Source organism: Typopeltis vanoorti, chromosome 2 (genome assembly GCF_054136105.1).
Source record: "Typopeltis vanoorti isolate ZY-2024b chromosome 2, IOZ_Tvanoo_1.0, whole genome shotgun sequence".
Lineage (NCBI taxonomy): Eukaryota > Metazoa > Arthropoda > Arachnida > Uropygi > Thelyphonidae > Typopeltis > Typopeltis vanoorti.
This window is the reverse complement of record NC_143550.1, coordinates 99,182,224-99,198,487: the sequence shown is the minus strand read 5'-3', so window position 1 is coordinate 99,198,487 and position 16,264 is coordinate 99,182,224. Positions and strand designations below refer to the sequence as shown.

Below are 16,264 nucleotides of genomic sequence, written 5' to 3'. Positions count from 1 at the left end.
TATACAAGAATGCTGTGATACATGAAAATAATGTTATACAAGAATGTAATTACAAAAAATGCTCCTTTTCTGTGCAGTCATTTTCTTATGTGTTTTTGTTTATGAAAGCAGAAAAATTATTTTGATAAACTTCTTGTTGTTTTTTTTTTTCATTATAATTTTTATATAAACATTTTTTAGGAATGCAAAAGGAAGTAACACCATGTATCTGTTGAATAAGACTGGATTAGATGCAGAAGTAGGTGAGCATATATATATATATATATATATATATTTAAATAACAGCACAGTTTTATGCTGTTAGTTTTTATACTTCAATGGATACAACTCATAGTCAGGTACTAATTGTGATTCCCTCTTCATTAATAATCTAAAAGATTATCAATATACAGTTGACTCTCACTATAGCAATTTGCTATTCCAACTCAAGTTCCAAAAGCATAATGTTATTCTAAAGGGAATTCTCTATATCAGTCTCTATCCACTGAAACAGACTGCTTCTGATGGTCCTGTTACAGTGACAGTCAATTGTATGAGTATATGTATATACACAACAGTTTTTGAAAGCAGAGCCCTGACCCCCTATCTTGTAAAACCAAATCTCTGATACAAATATTTAAGTGGTCTTGTTTTCTACCAAGAAACAGAGAAGGACAACTACAATGTATCCTACAGCATCTGAATTTATATATATATGAGACATGCACACAAAGGGTCTTCCCATACCTAGTACTGATGTAACAGGTTGAAAGATTTATAGTATATTGATGCTGCGTATGCACAAGAGAATAAGAAGAAAGGAGGAATCTGACACAATTGAATCATGAACAGGTGAATGTTAGTATTTGGAGAAGACAAAGTGATGAAGGTTGTTCTAAAGAGCAGAGGTAAATAAAATCAAAAAGGAGGAGGAAAAGTTGGTGCAGTATGTCTGGAGCTGGACTGTAAATGGAATGTGGACCAGCAACTGCTCTTGTCCTTACAGTTTTGGAGGAAAGCAGAGGAGTTATAGTGGCCAGTTTAGTAGAGCATTGTCAATGAAGTTACCTGTAGAAGAGACATAATGCAGAAATTGAACATCTATGATAGAGGGATTGGAGTGGATCTGCTAGAAAAGAATCATTTAATTCGATCACCCTCCTCTTCAAGTGATCTTAGTGACTTTGGTTACACCACTTCATGTGTGTGTAGGCAATATGCTTGGATGGATATGGAACAAAAGTTGTTCAGTGAGAAGCAGCATCTTGAGCAGAAAACAGCACTGAGTTTTCTTTTTTTGGCAGCTGCAGAAGATATGACTGAAATATTTTTTTGTGGGAATTTTTTGCCAGAAAAAGGCTGTGGAGTAGGTCAGTCCAAGAAGTGAAATTTAATCATGCTTGAATATCTGGGTATTATCTATAGAAGAAGTGATCTTCGTTTTGCAAAATTAGAACACTACTGGCAGGCCTCATTTTATATTTCCTCTATTTACAAAAATTCTAAGAACATTTTAAAATCAACACTGAAATATCAGAAACATAAAAAAACAAACAAAAACACAAAAGTGTTTGCATGTAGCATGTCGGCATCACTCACGGTGTCTTTTGTTTTATATTTCATGGCATTGTGGGTAGCGATTACAAAACTGTTTATGTTTTGGTTACATGTGAACCACATTGTAAGGACTGCCAAAAATGAAAGTGTTACTAATATCAGTATTTGAACAATAAATTAAAAATGTCATTTAAACATAGCCGATTTGATGTCTTCCTTAGCTTAAACAGAAAATCACTTACCATTGGATATAAAAAAAAAAAAAAAATACAAAAATGGAAGTGATTCCACCCATTGAATTAGGTGAGTGTCATTCTGATATATGTAAAGTATTAAAGTTAATGCCTTCTACAGTTTCAACAATAATAACCAATGCAGATAAGATAAAGCATTCACATGCAGGAATGGTTAATGCAAAAATGTCATGAACATCTTATTCAAGGAGTGAAGTAATGAAAAATATGGGAAAATTATTAGTGCTGTGGATTGATGATATGAATCAGAACAACATTCCTATAACTCAAGCAGTTATCATAGACAAGGCAAAGTCCTTGTTTAATGAAATAAATGAAGAGGCTGGTGAAAAGAGTCATTTGTGGAAGTTATTCATACTGAAGGAACTAATCTCATTTAAATATATTATATTTTTACCTCAATTTATGAATGATTCATTTTACATTTTATGAATCATTCATTTTTACATTTAACCCCTTCATGAAATGAGACCTTCCTGTACTGTAGTTTTAGTAGCATTGAAGTTTTCATAGTTAGCCTTCCCCCTATGGAGTATATAACAAGGAGATCAGAGTTTTAGAGCATTGGCTATGATGCATTTTGAGGCTTCTAATAATTGGTCACTACACAGTTTATCAAATGAAATAATGACCATCCTAGAAAACAGTTTATTTTGGAATTATAAAAAAAAAAAAATATTATATCCTTAGCATCTAACATTCTGTTTTATTGATGTATTGATTAAAAATGTCATTACTTACACACAGTGTTGCATACACCACTTATGTAACTTAAATAATAATAAGGTAATAAAAACATTAAAAAAAAAAAATGGAGCAGAAATTATTATCACTACTAGGAACCAACACACGCATGCACACACACACGCAAATGTTAAGCTAGCATAACTTACTAACTGATATATCAGTCACATCAACGATTAATCCGACACAAAACATATAGTATTGTAGTAGCTTAACTATGCTTAACTATCTGCTGTTTTTTAGTAATAACTGGTTTTGTAAACCTATAGAGATTTCCATATAGTATTTGCTTAAATTGTGATTATGAGGAGGTTTGTTAAGTAGGCTGATAAAACCACTCATCCACCTGCACATATACGTGAATACGGCCTGTAATTCTACACTGAGTAATTAAACAAAAAAAAAATTGTAACATATTGTGAACATATGCAAATTATGTTGGATTAAATTTTAAGTTTTAATAAGTAAGTTTAGCTTTATTTGAAGTAAGTTTTTTAAGTGCTTAAAGTAATTTTAAAGTTCTTTTAAAAATATTAAAGTACTTAAGGTAAATTTTTACTTAAGAGTAAGTTTTGACTATATATAAAAGAATTTCATGCAAATTTTTACTTTAACTCTGAGAACTATGTGTGAAGTGTTATGAAGATATTGTAGTAGCTTATTATCACTACTAGGAACCATATTTGGTATCATATTTGAAAACAGTTTTCAAATATGTGTCCTTCAGCATGCATAATAATAAAAATAGCAGTATTTCTATAACCATGTTTTTTTTGTTTTTTGCATTCCATTTCTCTTGAACAATCATTGCACGAGAGCAGTCTCTGTGTGTGCACACATGTGTGCTCGTTGTAATGTATGCACTAACATATCAACAACTACCAGAGCATCCAAAAAAACTAGGCATTCTCTCTCTCTCTCTCTCTCTCTCTCTCTCGTTCAAGATGTTATTTCACACTTAACTCTATACTAATACCAAATCCCTATCCTTAGAATACTGCTCAGATGTTTGTGGTGGTGCACCCAGAACTTCGTTAAAAATTCTTGATGTTGTCTGGACGAGTGCATTCAACTCGTCTGTAAGATGATCCCCTCTTACAGATTCACTTCAACCTTATCTCACGGGTGCAATGTTTTGGGTTTACAGCTTTTGTTCTACAGGTAATTCAGTGGTCATTTCTCCTCTTTTGTTGGACCTGTAAAAAAAAACAAGAGCAGTGGCTGTCCAGTATCCTGTTTCAGCACAACTGCAAACACACCAAATATGCTTCTTCACTTCTTCTTTTATTCCATCTTTTTCTGTCCTTTGGAATAGCCTTTGTCATAAATTATGTATTCCCAAACAGCTACAACTTTGCTGAAGTGGGATTTGTTCCAGTAGCAAATGTTTCACTGTTCACCCTGATTTCCTTGTTTGAATGAGCATTTCTCCAGCCATCGTGACATTTCTTAATGTCATGCTGATTGGGGGTTTTGTTTGTGGTTTATGCTAATATGGAATATAATTTGATGCTAAATCTCAAATTCTTAGCCCATTCTCATTCTTTAAGTATCCATGTAGATACCTAATAAAGTGCACCATGAGAGAGTGATAATTGGGAATTAGATTAGTGCACTGGTTGATTTTCTGAATGTCTTACAGATTGCATAATGGCTTCCTCCTAGTTATCTAGTTTTCGCTTTTAGGCAACCTTAAAAAGTAGATATGCACTAAACTTTTATCGTGAAGCAAGATTTCCTTAAGACCTTTGGTTACTTCAGTAATAAATGACATTGATATAATTATCAGTGTTACTTTTATAATAAATTATATTAGATTATTATATATATATTTGTTTTATATTACTCCCGCTCATGAAAGGTTGTAAACTTACAGAACAATAAGTACTGGGAGTGTGCTGAGGATTTTTTTTTTTTATTAATTTATACCTAAGATGTATGATCACATATGAAAATGAAAAAGATATAAATGTAAATAATTTGCAAAACAACCTTCATTAAAAATAACAGATGTAATTAACTCTATATTTAAACCAAACCTAGTTCAAAAACAAACCAGACTAAAAGTATACAATACATTAGCCCTACCAGTCTTAATGTATGGAAGCGAAATCTGGACAATAAAACAAAAAGACAAACAAAGATTAATAACAGCAGAAATGAAGTTTATGAGAAAAACTGCAAAGTATACCCTATTTGATCACAAAAGAAAGGAAGAAATTATGAAAGAATTAAACCAAGAACCAGTAATAGAAAAAAATTATAAAATATAAACATAAATGGATGGAACATGTTCAAAGAATGAAAACAGAAAGATTACCAAAACAAGCCATTAGGAAAAAGACGTCCTCTTAAATGATTCAACGAAGACTTCTAATGCCGCAACAGGCTATGCTAGGCCTAAATCCTTTATACGCACGATGATGATGATGATATATATATATATGTGTGTGTGGGTGGGCCACTATTAGAACTTTTATTTAATACTATGTTGGACCTCATTTAGCCCAAATTACTGCACAAATGTGGTTTGGCATAGATTCCACAAGGTGTTGGATTGCATCTGTGCATTACATCTACATCTACTACCAGGCATTCACTAAATAGTCCTTTAACTGGTTCAAATTTGACGGAATAGGACTTTGCTCCTGGATCCATTTTAATAGCATGTCGCATACATTCTCAATGAGATTCAGATCTTGGCTTTGAAGCGCTGCTGTCATGCTCACTGAACCATTGCTGAACAATTCTTGAACAATGGACAGTAGCATTGTTATTCATGAAACAATTGTTACCTGCTGGATTAAAAGTCAACATTGCAGGGTGGAGTTTATCAGCAACAATGTTCAGATATTCTTTGGAGGACATCTGACCTTCCAGAAATATCAGGGGACCTGTTCTATATCAACAGAACATGCCCCATGTCATGACACCACCTCCAGAACCTTGAGTTGTGTTTATAGGGCAAGCTGGGTTCATTATGTTATGAGACTCCTGCCAAACTCTCTGGCTACCATTGATACAGAACAAGGTGTACTGTGACTTGTTGGACCACGTGAATTTTTTCCAATCTTCCAGTGTTCCTGCCACTGTAGACGAATTTTCTAGTTCTTTTGCAGAAATCAGTGGTTTCCGTAAAGGCATGCAGCTGTTAATACTGATATTCAATTCCCAGCACATAGTTTGATGAGATATAGGTCAAGAACAACCTTCATTAAGTGCTTAGGTCAATTGCTGCATACAGAAGTTCTGTTTTTCCATACAAGTCTTCTCAGGTGATGGCGATCTTGTTCCTGACAGACTGTCTTAAGACTGCAGTTACTCCTCTTAAACAAGCAATGTTTAAGAGGATTAAATTAAATACCAGGATATTTCACCTTTTGAGAAACTAGTGCTGTTTTCAATATCATAGCTCCAGCTAGATATGCACTGGAATAATTTCATTTTATGATATCATGAGTGGTCAATTCCTAGATAGCCAAGATCTTTTACAAATCATTAAATATTTGACAATAAGTACTACTACCTTTCAGTAATTGATCTTATTCTCTCCATATTTGTTCATATTTGTAATTAAGTTGCTTTATTTGAAGTGTTTTCATTGTAGAAGCAGCCTATTGAAAGATTTGAACTCGGATCTTTATGATTTTTGAAGGTATTGTATGCAGTTAATTGCATATGCACTTGCAAAAATAATTGCCTTATTAGTAGTCATTGCTAAGTTAACTTTCAGCCATGTTATATTCCAAAGGCTTGAAGAATTTTAGCCCTTTTTTTTATTAAACAAGAGGGCAGAATTGCTTTCCATTACCTCTTTTTAAGTCTGGCGTACATCATTTTCTTTTAAATGGAATATTCATTTTCATCTCGCTGATTTTTTATTTTGAAAATATGCTTCAAAGACAAAAAGCAGTATGTTCTTCACTCCAACATTCCATGATTAATTACATTAAATATTTAATGAAATTTAATATTTAATATCAAATTTGGTTTGCAATTCAATATATCAAACTAAGAAAGTTATGTATATTTAAATAGTTAAGTTATTCCTTACTAAAAGCAATCTATTATTTTTTGCAGGAAATAAAAGAAAGGTATTTGACTTAATCAGGGTGGATATAAATATTCAGAAATTTCCAGTAATAGAAGGTAATTAATGATGTTCAATCATGATACTGAATGCTGATGGTTAATTTAACTTTTTTTTTTCTTTTAGATGTATAGCTGATACCATTCTACCTTATGAAATAATCTTGAAGTTGTTCTTTAGAGATTCCTTGTAATAATATAAATTCACATAATACAAATTGATTACTTCTTGGATTTTACAAAACGAAAAGAAAAGGAAAAAGTAATGATGCTGAATTTTTTGTTGTCTCTCTCTCTTGAAGTATGCATGTATGATTTTCATTATTACTGTTCTGCTTAGAGATATTGAAGTACTTGCAAAACTACTTCATTTCTCCAATTATTATTCATGTGTACTATTAATTTGCTTATTAAACCATGTATTAAGAAAAAAACACTATCAGTTACATAGTGAGCACCTCAAATAATTTATTCTAATATAATATAGCAGAAAATTTATAAATACAGAATGCAAACCAGAAATGGAAATATATGTTTAAAAAAATAATAAATAAATACACACACACACACACACACTTGGGTCCATAACCTAAGGACAGGACGAACACTTTTCTGAAGATTACAACTGCAATTTCAGCTGTGGCAATTTGCATAACTGATGATTTCGAGTAGAAAGCAGGTACACATTCAGATTTTCAAATCATTCACAAAGAGGACATGTGGTAGCACTCAACAGGATAAAAGACAACTAGTTTCACAAAGTGAATTGTGTTTGAAAGGAGCACTTTTTGTGAAGGAATAAAGTTGCAAACTTGGGTGTCTTGTAATGCCTCAAAGTCATCACCTAGATGATTTCACATAGGTAAGAATTATTGGAATGCTTTGCTAGAGAGTTTGGAATCTCACATAGTGTTGTATTCAGGCTTTGGGCAACGTTTCAAACCAATGGAATGTGTTCCAGACGTTTGCTAAGAGGTCACCCTCTCTCTCTCTCTACCACATAGCATGAAGAAAGAATTTTGATTATAACAGCAAAACATAATCGATGCACTACAGCAGTTCAGTTTGCAAGTTGGCTCCATTCAAACACATGTACGCAGATATCTCAACAAACTGTGACACGACGTCTATGACAAGTAAGCCTATATACCCGAAGGCCTGTAGTCTGCATCCCTTTATCCACAGCCCATCATAGAACATGTTTTCAGTGTTGTTGTATTCATGAAAATTGGACATGCAACACTAATGTACTCTTTATAGTTGAGTTGTTTCAGTCTTTCCTTCAATTCTAGATGACACTTGATCTGCCATGAATATGGTACTGCTTACCATTGCAAGAATGTTCTTGAAAGGGATAGATATGACACTACTGGGGTTATGATGTAGGGAGGCATTATGCTTAATGGACACACTCAGTTACAAGTACTGGAAAAGGGTCTATGACTGGTGAACAATATTGTAACATAGGTCTCCAATGTCACGTTCGATTGTTTGTGGTGGTGTAGGCAAAGAATTCATTTTTATGGATGACAATGTTTACACCACATTGTACACAAGCAGTGGAGATATTTTTGGAGACTGAGGATATTAATTGAAATTGAGTGGCCAGCATTGCTGCTTGAAATTTTTCTTACAAAGAAACAAACAAGACCTTATCCTTGCAAGGGTGAGTGGGCTAGTTTACCTCAAGAACTCCTGAATTATTTGGTGCTCAGCATGGTGTATATATATATATATATATATAAACTTGCACTGAGCCTGTATAGCTCAGTGGAAGTGGTGCCTGCATCCTCTGCACTAGGCCATCTGAAGATACTTTTGTTCAAGTGTAATTGCCAACTGGAGGAACTTTTTATAAGACTTTTTTCAACCAGTTTTCAGGTTAGTTAATCTCTGTCATGGGTACATGGGTTTTTCTTATTGTAAACTCAAGAAAATCGCCTATAGAAGTCATGCTATCTCAGACAATAACTCCTATTAGGGTTAGGTACCAAGAGATTACCAAGATACTCAGTCCCCAAAAGCTAAATAGGGCTAAAAGACCTCACCTACTCCCTATAAGGGAATAAAAGGCATTAGCTGATGATTTTGTGTATAAACAGTTGCCTTTTTATAATGTGGAAAAAAATTTTTTTTTCTGAATAGGAAATCCTATATCTCCTTTTGAGATTTACGTGTCATGAACTGAAAAAATTCAACAAATAATTCTTATACTCAGTGATGAGAATCTAATCCACATCTTATTAGCTACTGGAGAAGTTTACCAACCATATCACAAAGGTCTGACATTTTCATAAGTAAGAATGTACAGGAAGAAGAGGTTTTTTTTTTTGGTGTGAACCTTGCCTACCCATGATACTATTATACATTAGTATCAGAGGTGGGCTAATGGTTAGATAATCTAGAATTCCTGCTCTAGAGATCAAACAGGTTACTTATTTAAGCCATCTCCTTAGACCTTCAATAAGCAGAATGGAAATTCATGCTGGGGTATAACATTCCACATTTTAAAGTTACTCACAAACATCCATGTCAACAATGGGATTCAAACACAACGTATTGGTTGGTGAGTAGAAGTACTCAGCAAAACTAGGCTAGCCGAGAACAGAAGCAGTTTACTGAGGAGAATTTTAATTTTTAGATAAGGTCGCATCCATTTTTAGTTAGTTAATTTTTATGTAACTTATAATAATATGCAAAATAAAATAATATTAATTGTGATAGCGTATGTGCAAAACAGAAGTACAATCGATATACTTGTAGGAATCACAGGTACAGTTTATTATAATTAGTAGTTGGCTATAGCAAATTTATTTTAGTATAGCATTCTTTCTTTTGGGGATTTAGTTGTTCACTTTTAATTATTTTGCTATAGTGAGTCTGTTGTATCGGCAAAATGTACTGAGTGACAATGAATATTTTTTCTCCTTAAGCCACATCAAACTTCACCCAGTCTTTATTAATGACTAATAATCACTCTATAAGCAATTATTATCAGATATTTTTTACAGATTCAGCAGGCTAAATCTGGTGGTAATTGAAATGAAAGAATACTTTATTTATAAACAGAACAGGCAGTTTATTTTAAGTAACTACACTTGTACACATATATTTTAACAGATTTGAATCTTTCCTAAAGTTTTCAATTCCCCCATTGCTTGTTTCTGTTTCCCTATTACTTGGTCTGTCATAGACAAGTACTTGACTTTTTGAAACCTAATTAATGTCTTTCATATTGTTTGAGAGTAAAATTGTTTAGGAAATAAAATAAACTTTACTTTTAAAAAATGAGCTTCTCATTCACTGTAACTAGCCCAGTTGACTTTCACAATAGAAAACTGTTTGTTCACAGGCCTAAAGCAAATTCTTGTGGTCTCTATGAGTTTGCTATAGATAGTCAACTGTAATCATTAGTTTTCTTATGTAGAATTTATGTCATGTGGGAATATTACATGCCACAGCAAGAATCCCACTGGATTATGCATGTTTGCAAAAATATTTAGGCTGTGGAAAATTTTCGTTTTCCAGTAAGACCGTGTTTCTGCTTATTAAATATCTGAAGAGGCTTGAGAAAATATAATATACAAGAAAGTGTTATCATATTCAGTCCTCTTTTTTCTTCTAGGATAAGGGAACTTGCTTATCTAACCCTTAGCCCACCCACAGTACCAAATATACAACAGGTTTACAACATTTAGATAGGATTTTGATTCACATAAAAAACGAAGGTGATAACAAAGAAAATAGAATCGAAACTAATTTACCTATTCTGCATGTTACTGGCCCAGCTATTGATGTTATTGATTTCTTTTAAAGATTGAAATCTTATCTTCTGAAGTGATTTTATCCTTTGCTTTTTGGATAGATATTTCATTCTGTATTTCTAGAAAGTGCACACATTTCCAGATATGATACATACCCAAAAAGAAAACAAACACTAATTTTAAAATAACTGGCATCATTTTTGTTGTAAGATATATTCTAGAAAGTTAATATTATAGAAAATTATTAATGTTAAACTAACTTCTGTGATGTGACAGAACACTTAAGATGATCAATGTAATACGCTGCTCTCTCTCTGACTGTCAAATAACCAATGTCATACCATTAAGGAAAAAAAAAGAAATATGTGTTATTATAGAAAAGTGGATGTACTGTAATAGGAATATATGAATGTCTTCCCAAAGGTCCAAAATATGGAAAAGTTTGCAAAATTAAAATATTGTGCAAGTTTTTGGTTGTAGTCATGATAATTATTGAAAGAAGTCTAAATCTATAAAAATGTGCATCTGTGTGTATTCAAATGAGTAGTATATTTCCATAAATATAAATATTCATTAAGCACTCTAATGTATTAAAAGTAAAAGTGTTTAATGAATTAACAACTATGAGAATTTTTGAAAACTAAGTAATTTTTCTACATGTGTTTTGCTGTCTTTTGGTTGATAGCATCTTCAGGAAAATTTACAAGCACTATATAAAGGATCTAAATGCTCTAGCATCTGTTATTTAACAAATTGAAAGATAGTGAACAGTCAGTCAATCAATTACTCATATCGTTAGGCACATCATGCACAGTCTGTATATTGTTGTTGGTGATTGCTGGCATAACAAAAGTGAGTGCTAAAACACAAATTAAAATCTTGCAAATGTAATGAAGTATAATTTCCTTTTTTCTGCTTTATGTGCCTTGTGAACAAATTATCTCAGAAGACTTTGAACATACTTCTGAAAGTGTTTTCCTCTAAGTAAGGCATGGAGGCAGATGGTAAGTCAGTTGTGTGATTTTCTGTGAGAATGTGTGCAACCAGACTACTCTTTATTCCTCTCTCTTGTTTTTCACATTGCAGATGAATAGCAGAGTTGTTAAAATCTGTCAATGTCAGAACAGCCCTCAGGCCAGTTTACACCTTAAAAAGCTTCGTATATTCTCCTAAAGACAATGTTCTACTTTACAGACACCCAATTTGACCTATGCACACCTATCCATAGAAACAATGTTTCTGTGGATAGGTGTAGATAGGTCAAATTGGGAGAAGCTTTGAAATCTGCAAAAATTTCAACTTCAAAAATTTCGAACTTCTGCGAGAATGTGTTACACTGATTCTCGCAGAAGTACAGTAGTCTGGCCATCTGCCTCCATGCCTTACTTAGAGGAAAACACTTTTGGAAGAATGTTTAAAATCTTCTGAAGTAATTTGCACACGCAGGGCATTAAACAGAAACCAAGGAATTATTCTTCAATATGCCTGCAAGTCTTTAATTTTTGTATGTAGCATTCCTGATCTCTTATGGCAGAAATCCCCTACAAGTTTTAAACAACAATAGATATTAGGCACACATGTTGTACCTAATGATATGCACAATTGACTGACTGTTCACTGTCTTTCAGTTTGTAAAATGGTGGCTGTTTAAAGCATTTAGATCTTTTGTATGTTCCTTATAAACTTTCCTGAAGATACTGCCAGCCAAAAGACAGCAAGACATGCAGAAGAATAATTTATGAGGATTAATGCTTTAATAAATGCCTAGGCACTATCTGTAAGTTTATCTATAATTTATTATTATTGTTTTGTTTTTTATTTTCAGTCATTGCTAAAAATGTGTTATCTTTCCAACACCAGGATAAATTCCTATTTGTGTCTGTCTATTCTAAAGAGGTAAATGAATTCTTTAAATTATTACCGATTTTAGTCAACGAAACAAACATTTTTATTATTTCATCACCAGTAGATTACTTAATAGAACTATAGTCAACTCTCCTAATGAGAGCTGACTGTTGCTTACTAAATACTTATTGACTTTACACAGTAACAGACTACTAAGAAATTCCTGCTAAAGAAAATTTGCTATAGTAAGATTTTGCCATACTTTCACTAATTGGCATAAATCCATTTTTTGTTTTATTTACAAAAAAAATACTTCAACTTGTTTTATTTACATAAAACAAGTTGAAGTATCTTCAGCACATACTAAAAATTCTAATTTGGAACTTTAGAATTTTTAGTAGCATATAAAGATAGAAAGAAATATCAACATATCAAAGTGATTTACTTGTAAGTTTTGGTGTCAGTTCATTGAAATTTAATTCACTTTTCTGTATAAAATGAATGAATTTCACACCATGGAATATGTTTGGAAACTGGACATTTTTCACCTATGATTCAACTTTGGATATACCAGTAGAGACAAAAATTTTTTTTGAGTTAGTATAAAGGATAATTGACATAAATGTAAAAAGTTGGTTATAGTTGAAGACCTAAATAGCAAAATAGGAAATGAATCCCAGATAGTTGGTCGAGTAGTTAGTGTATCCACTCTCCAGCAAAGAGGCTGTGGGTTCAAATCCCGCATAGGTATGGATGTTTGTGATTCTCTTCTCCCAATATGGACTGGGTCACCATGGGAGTAGTAGACTCAAAACCTCCTGCAATGGAAGAGGCTTTCACCCTGCAGTGGGTAGAAAAATAGGCTAATTTATATATGTGTGTGTGTGTGTGTGTGTGTGTGTGTGTTTTAGAAACACTTGTAAAAAAAACATGTACTAATAATAGTTGTAATTACCTCAGATTTTTGAGTAGTTTGCAGATTTAGTTATTACTGCACTACATTTCAACACAAAAATGTACATAAATTTCGTACAGAATATACAGGAAACAAGGAAACTTTTATCTCATCAGCATGTACCATCTTTCTTTATAATTCTATCTTCAGATTGGTCCAAGATTAACAGAGTACTTCAAATAATAAGTGAATGATATCTAGTTATCTATTTCGTGCATGATAAAAATATTGACTACTTCTTGAAAGTTTTTTCACTTGGTTATACTATTATCTACAATTATACTTAATTTCTTGGCATCTATAATTTTATTGTAGATGCCAAGAAATTATATTCTTGGTTTATCCTTTATCTAAGTGTATGCAAACAAAGTTTGCACTTGAAGTAACTTCAAAACTGGGATACTTGTATATAGAGACTAATGACTTCGATAATGCAAAGCACACTCCCCTTTCAGACATCCATAATACTATGCATTATGGGAAGGGCCACTAGTCAGACCAGTTTCATCCTTCATTGAGATCTGATTATGGGAAGCCAGACCCAGAAGTGATACCAGAGTTGAAGTAATGCAGAAGTCATATTTCCATATACCAGTAGTTCAAAAAGCATGACACCATATTACTAAAATACAATGGATTAGAGATAGACTTTGCAAGTTTTTTTCACTTGGTTTTACTATAAATTATAGATGCCAAGAAATTATATTCTTGATTTCATCCTTTATCCAAGTGTAAGCAAACAAAGTTTGAATGTGAAGTAACTTCAATACTGGGCTACTTGTATATAGAGACTAATGACTTCACATCAATTGCCTTAGTATCCCATAATTCCATGCACATATCTGTATGTAGTAATAAGGTGTGACATATTACTACATATCCTTATGTAGTAATAAGGTGTCACGCCTTATTACGTTTTAGTAATAAGATGTGACACCTTTTGACTACTTGTATATGGAAATATGACTTCTCCATTACTTCAGTCTTGGTATTGCTTCCACTTCATTTCAATAAAGATTGAAAGTGGTCTGGGTAGTGGCCCTTCTCATAAAGCATTGCATTATAGGATACTAAGGTAATTGATGTGAAGTCCAGTCATGAATACATTTTGGAAAATTATGGAGACAACTACGTGTTTGAGTAAAACTTTAATTTAATATAAACCAAAATCCACATTCGACCTTTATATCAAGGTCATCTTCTGGAACATATATAAGGTGCGACATATTACTACATATGATTTTAATATATATATATTAAAGAGAAACAAGCTGCTCTACAATCTACATGGTTTGCTAAAGTTACTGCCCAACTGTTACAACAATTATTGGCCTGACCTCTGGTGAAAAAAAAAAAAAAAAAAACCCTTACTACATCAACACTAGAGTCCTATTATAAATATCATCTACTGGTTGTAAAATTACAGTGGGAGCAACAACAAGTCTATATATATATATTAACACCATGATTATACATATAAATTCCAACCAGTTAGTATGGAATGGTTTCCAATACTAGCTGAAGTTGCCTCGAGTTCTGAAGTATGCTGGATACTACATATTAGGTAGGCTGAATGTATGCCATCCAGACTCTTCGAATTTTCATGCCACCATTATTGTTGATATTTGGGTGGTTTATCAGAAATTCGCAGGCTTCCTTAAATTTTCTTTCATACCAGGTTTTTGTATGGTGTAAAGAGCAGGTACTTTTCCAGTTGATTTGATGTAAGGTGTTGGGAGCGTGATCTGAGAGGCCTGCTTCACCAAAATGGTTATATTTAATGTCTTATGTGTTCTTTCTTACGTATAGGAATTTTATGTCCTGTTTCACCAATGTACGGTAAGTTATAGGTGCAGTGGATGCAATAAACTCCAGGATGTGCCAATGGGAGGAGAGGATCCTTAGAGTAGTTGAATAAGTTTTGTAGGTGGTTTAAAGGTGGCATTGAGATTATAATGGTGTAGGATTGTGTTGATTTTTTCTGATAACCCTTTAATGTATGGTGTGGCTATAGTTTTACTGTAATCTAGATTTTTTTTTTGATGATGCTTTATGAAGTACTTTATTAATAGTGTTTTTGTTATAGCATTATTTATAAATGTGTCGCTGATGATTTTTAGTTCCTGTTTCAGAGCTTGCTGGTTAGAGCAAATTGTTATAGCTCTGTTTTTAAGGGTGTTAATGACTCCATATTTTTGTGATGGATTAGCATGTATGTATTGACAAGTGTGTGTTGGTTTGCGGTAGACTGTGAAGGATAGACTGCCTGAAGGAAGACGTGTGATCAGTGTATCTAGGAATGGGAGCGAGTTCTGATTTTCAATTTCAATAGTAAACTGAACAAACAACATGAACGCATACAATTTACTATTGAAAATCAGAACTCGCTCCCGTTCCTGGATACACTGATTACACATCTTCCTTCAGGCAGTCTATTCTTCATAGTCACACTGACACACGCTGGCCAATACATACATGCTAATTCATACCACCACCCATCACAAAAATATGGAGTCATTAACACCCTTAAAAACAGAGCTGTAACAATTTGCTCTAATCAGCAAGCTCTGAAACAGGAACTAAAAATCATTAGCGACACATTTATAAATAATGGCTATAACAAAAACACCATTAATAAAGTACTTCATAAAACATCATCAAAAAAAAGAATCTAGATTACAGTAAAACCATAGCCATCCCATACATTAAAGGGTTATCAGAAAAAATCAACAGAATCCTACACCATTATAATCTCAACGCCACCTTCAAACCACCTCTACAAAACTTAAAAACATATTCAACTCCTCTAAGGATCCTCTCCTCCCATTGGCACATCCTGGATGTGCCAATTGGAAAGAACACATAAGACACATTAAATATAACCATTTTGGTGAAGCAGACCTCTTATATCAAGCTCTCAACACCTTACACCATACAAAAACCTGGTATGAAAGAAAATTTAAGGAAGCCTACAAAATTTTGATAAATAAACCACCCAAATATCAACAATAATGGTGGCATGAAAATTTGAAGAATCTAGATGGCACACATTCAGCCTACCTAATATGTAGTATCCA

At 33.0% G+C, this 16,264-nt stretch overlaps 1 protein-coding gene across 2 annotated transcripts in view; it reads left to right on the top strand.

Annotated features, from left to right (window-relative positions):
* Positions 1 to 16,264, top strand: part of LOC150109287 (sortilin-like) — a 508,125-nt gene that overhangs the window by 169,987 nt on the left and 321,874 nt on the right. For both annotated transcript variants that reach the window (XR_016549652.1, XM_090406996.1), the window contains exons 7-9: positions 181 to 242; positions 6,615 to 6,683; positions 12,213 to 12,283. Coding sequence is in view for 1 of the 2 variants with exons in the window: in XM_090406996.1 (XP_090263122.1) it covers positions 181 to 242; positions 6,615 to 6,683; positions 12,213 to 12,283 (202 nt within the window). In the remaining variant the exon portion in view is untranslated. The remainder of the gene's footprint in view (positions 1 to 180; positions 243 to 6,614; positions 6,684 to 12,212; positions 12,284 to 16,264) is intronic.